General features: G+C 49.5%; 1 protein-coding gene across 1 annotated transcript; it reads right to left on the reverse strand.

The window, feature by feature from the left end:
- Positions 1 to 733: 733 nt before the first annotated feature.
- Positions 734 to 1,761, reverse strand: LOC149369677 (uncharacterized). The gene is made up of 2 exons (XM_089576114.1): positions 1,569 to 1,761; positions 734 to 858 (listed from the first exon to the last, which is right to left on the reverse strand). Exons 1-2 carry the CDS (start codon positions 1,759 to 1,761, stop codon positions 851 to 853), a joined length of 201 nt encoding a protein of 66 aa, XP_089432240.1. The 3' UTR covers positions 734 to 850.
- Positions 1,762 to 3,213: the final 1,452 nt, after the last annotated feature.

A 3,213-nucleotide genomic window follows, 5' to 3' on the forward strand; every position in this document is an offset into this window, starting at 1 on the left:
CGAATGCCCAAAATAATGTGGCTGCGCAGCATACGGTCTTCTAGCTCTCCAAATTGGTAGTTTGTTCGCCAATATTCGTAGTTTTGTCAGCCATTCACTGAAGCTTTCGCCTTCCTTTTGGTTTCTTGCGCCGAATCGGGATTCGTGAAGTGTTAGGTTGGTTTCGGGCTTATAGAAATCCTGAAACTTTTTTTAGCACGACGCTGACATGGTTTGTCTTCTCCTTCTGCAAATTCGAACGCGCTATACGCCTTTGTGGCTTCTTCACCAACCGTCACTAGCAGTGTGGCTGACTGCACCTCTTTGCTCTGCTTGAGAAAACGTGAACTCTTCCACGTTTGCCATCCTAGCCAAGCGTTGGCTGATGTGTCCAAGGGCTACGGGGGCGGAAGAAGGGACGCTGGTGTCGACATGCCGACTAAGGACTGCTGCGACCATGTGAGCAGGCCGGCAGTCAGTGAAGAGCAGCGTTTATTGCCGATAGGATACGGGTTCATGAAGAGACAGGAGGGTGACGTAATAGGTCACAATGTTATGTCGCTATCAGCGTGACGTCAGAGTGACTCAGGTCCGCTATACATAGAAGTGGCGACCGCCGAAGAGACTAGAAGAGGCGCGCTGGATATGGAATGCGCAGTGCACGCGTCTCCGCGCGCTATTTACCAAAGCTCTGCACAACGGTCATATGGCTAGGGCAAGAATAAGATGCGGTTGTAATAACAAACAGGAGATATTACACGTCAGGTCTTTATTCCATACGTTAACAAATATGGAACTCGTGCGAGCAGGCAGGTCCGGGCATCACTGCAGGTGATGGGTCAGCATGGCGTGATGCGAGGGTACGCTGCTCCTAAACTCCTGCGAAGAGAAAAAGAAGCGAGATCATGTTACCTGGGAACATACCAGCAGTTACGATACTGGGCTCAATATAAGGCGATTAAGAAGACAAAGGAGGAAGAGGGGTACACTTAAGTGTCACAGTGGCATATTATCACCTCTCAAATCCAACTTCTCAGGGCAAGCCCACAAAAGAACCTTTCCTCTGACCCTTGAAACAGCAGCTGCCCACATAATACAAAGCCCGTTTAGTCTGGTTTACTGGGGTTTAGCGTCCCAGATCAACTAAGGCTATGAAAGACGCCGTAGTGAAGGGCTCCGGAAATTTCGACCACCTGGGGTTCTTTAACGTGCACTGACATAGCACAGTACACGGGCCTCTAAAATTTCCCAGTCATCAAAATTCGGCCGCCGCGGCCGCGACAGCCTGTTTAGAACGCCAAGTTTACAGCCACGCCTCAAAGCCTATACCTGCCCAAAAACCTGTTAGAGACAACCATTTTCGAAGTCGCCGCAGTTATTAGCTTCGCACCATGAGCGTCTAGCAGTTGCAAAACTCGAGCCAGACTGTTCGTACTAGGTAGAAAACTTCACCCGCTTGCATCCTTCCCGCCTATATTTCTTAAAAATCGACGAGCTCCAGTGAATTCCGAAATGAGCGAAGAACCTCATCGCATTTGGAATCTACTTCGTTAAGCTTACAAAGAGAAGAGCACGGACTGTGCACTCGCCTTCGACACACCAGGAGCCTCCGCAGGGCTTGGGGCAGCACTCGAGGCCGGCGGCGGCGCACTCCTCCCAAGTGCACTCCGAGAAGGAGCAGTCGCTGAACACGCCCTCGTTGCTCGGGCACGCACCCATGGCCGGGGCAGAAGCTGCGCACAGCAGCAGCAGGACCATCAGGGCGACGGCAGTGCTCTTCATTTCGATCGATGAAGCAGGCCTGTTCCTTCAGCAACGGCAGCTAGCGCTGTTCGTGCAGTGCAGTGTCGACCAGAAGCTTATATAGTACGTAGCTGCGGTGCTGCCTGCTATCTGCTGACCGGAACGGGTGAAGATAACAGATACCACTGCCGCATCTTACACGCTTCAGATAATACGCGACGTTTGTTAAGGTGCTCACGACGTATCTACGGACGCCGCTGGGGATTCTGAAACCACAATGGAAAATTGAAAGAGTGGACAAGAACGCCTTGAACTGCTGTGCAACCACGTGCAACATGCACTATTCTATTAAAATATTATTGGTAACACTGGACCTTGCGCAAGCATGGCAGGTATATTAGCGATTACAGTTTCAACTCAGGGCTACGTTGGATGAGATGGGAAAATTTGGTCATGAAGCTGGGCAAAGGTGGTTTGGCATAGCGACTAAGGCTATGAGAGACGCCGTAATGGAAGGCTCCGGAAATTTCGACCACCTTGGGTTCTTTAACGTGCACTGACATCGCACAGTACATGGGCCTCTAGAATTTCTACTCCAAAGAAATTCAACCGCCGCGGCCGGGATCGAACCCGCGTCTTTCGGGTCAGCAGCCGAGCACCACAATCACTGAGCCACTGCGGCGGCTCTGGGCAAAGGTGCACCTGTACTGTACACATTTGGAGCTGGCACGCACAACTTCATGAGGGGGGCTTGTATAGAAGCGCATAGAATCATTTACCCAAAGTCTATGGCTCCCTTTTGCCTTGGTTAGATGCACTCTTTCACTAGTTGATAAAAGTGGCTGCGTTCTTTGTACCGTTTATTGACTCAAACCAATTATTCTCATGACTTATTCGTGTATAAGCACAATAATAGCACTTCTACAATCCTGCTTCCGTCGTGTCACAGTGTATCTAGACTGCATACTAGGCGTCGCAGCAAGGGTCTATGCTCGCTACGTGCCCAGGATATCTCTTTAGCTGGCGCTGGCTAGAAAAGAGGGATAGAAATTAGAGAGATAGAGGGATAGGACGAGAGCGGCCTCGCAGAGGACGGTGTTCGGCGGTATTGAGCTATTACAATAACCAAGAATTCCATGCTGGTGCTCGTTCCAGAAAACAGTTTTCGTCAGGGCCAAGACGAAAAAAAGTTTTCGTCATGTCCAAGACGAAAAAAAGTTTGGTCGAAACGTTCCCTAGGACGCCAGAGGCTGTCCAGTCTCTAGTTCAGTTTGTGTCGTCAATAAACCCATCTTCCTACCCGATCTCTCACATGAAAACCAGTGAAAAGTATACTCTTTAACAGGACCAAACGTTCCTAGAACCAACGTTACTAGAACAAATGGGCAAACCGAAACTTATTTATTGACTGAGTTTCGTTGTGGGCTCAAAATACAATTATAACACAACATAATAACCTACGGCCTGTCCTATTTTCCTTATAATACTTGG

Source organism: Amblyomma mixtum, chromosome 1, assembly GCF_055824585.1.
Source record: "Amblyomma mixtum isolate Tamu chromosome 1, ASM5582458v1, whole genome shotgun sequence".
Classification (NCBI taxonomy): Eukaryota; Metazoa; Arthropoda; class Arachnida; order Ixodida; family Ixodidae; genus Amblyomma; species Amblyomma mixtum.

Coding starts and splice junctions, on each gene's coding strand:
- LOC149369677 (XM_089576114.1), bottom strand. CDS start 1,761: ATGAAGAGCACTGCCGTCGCCCTGATGGTCCTGCTGCTGCTGTGCGCA.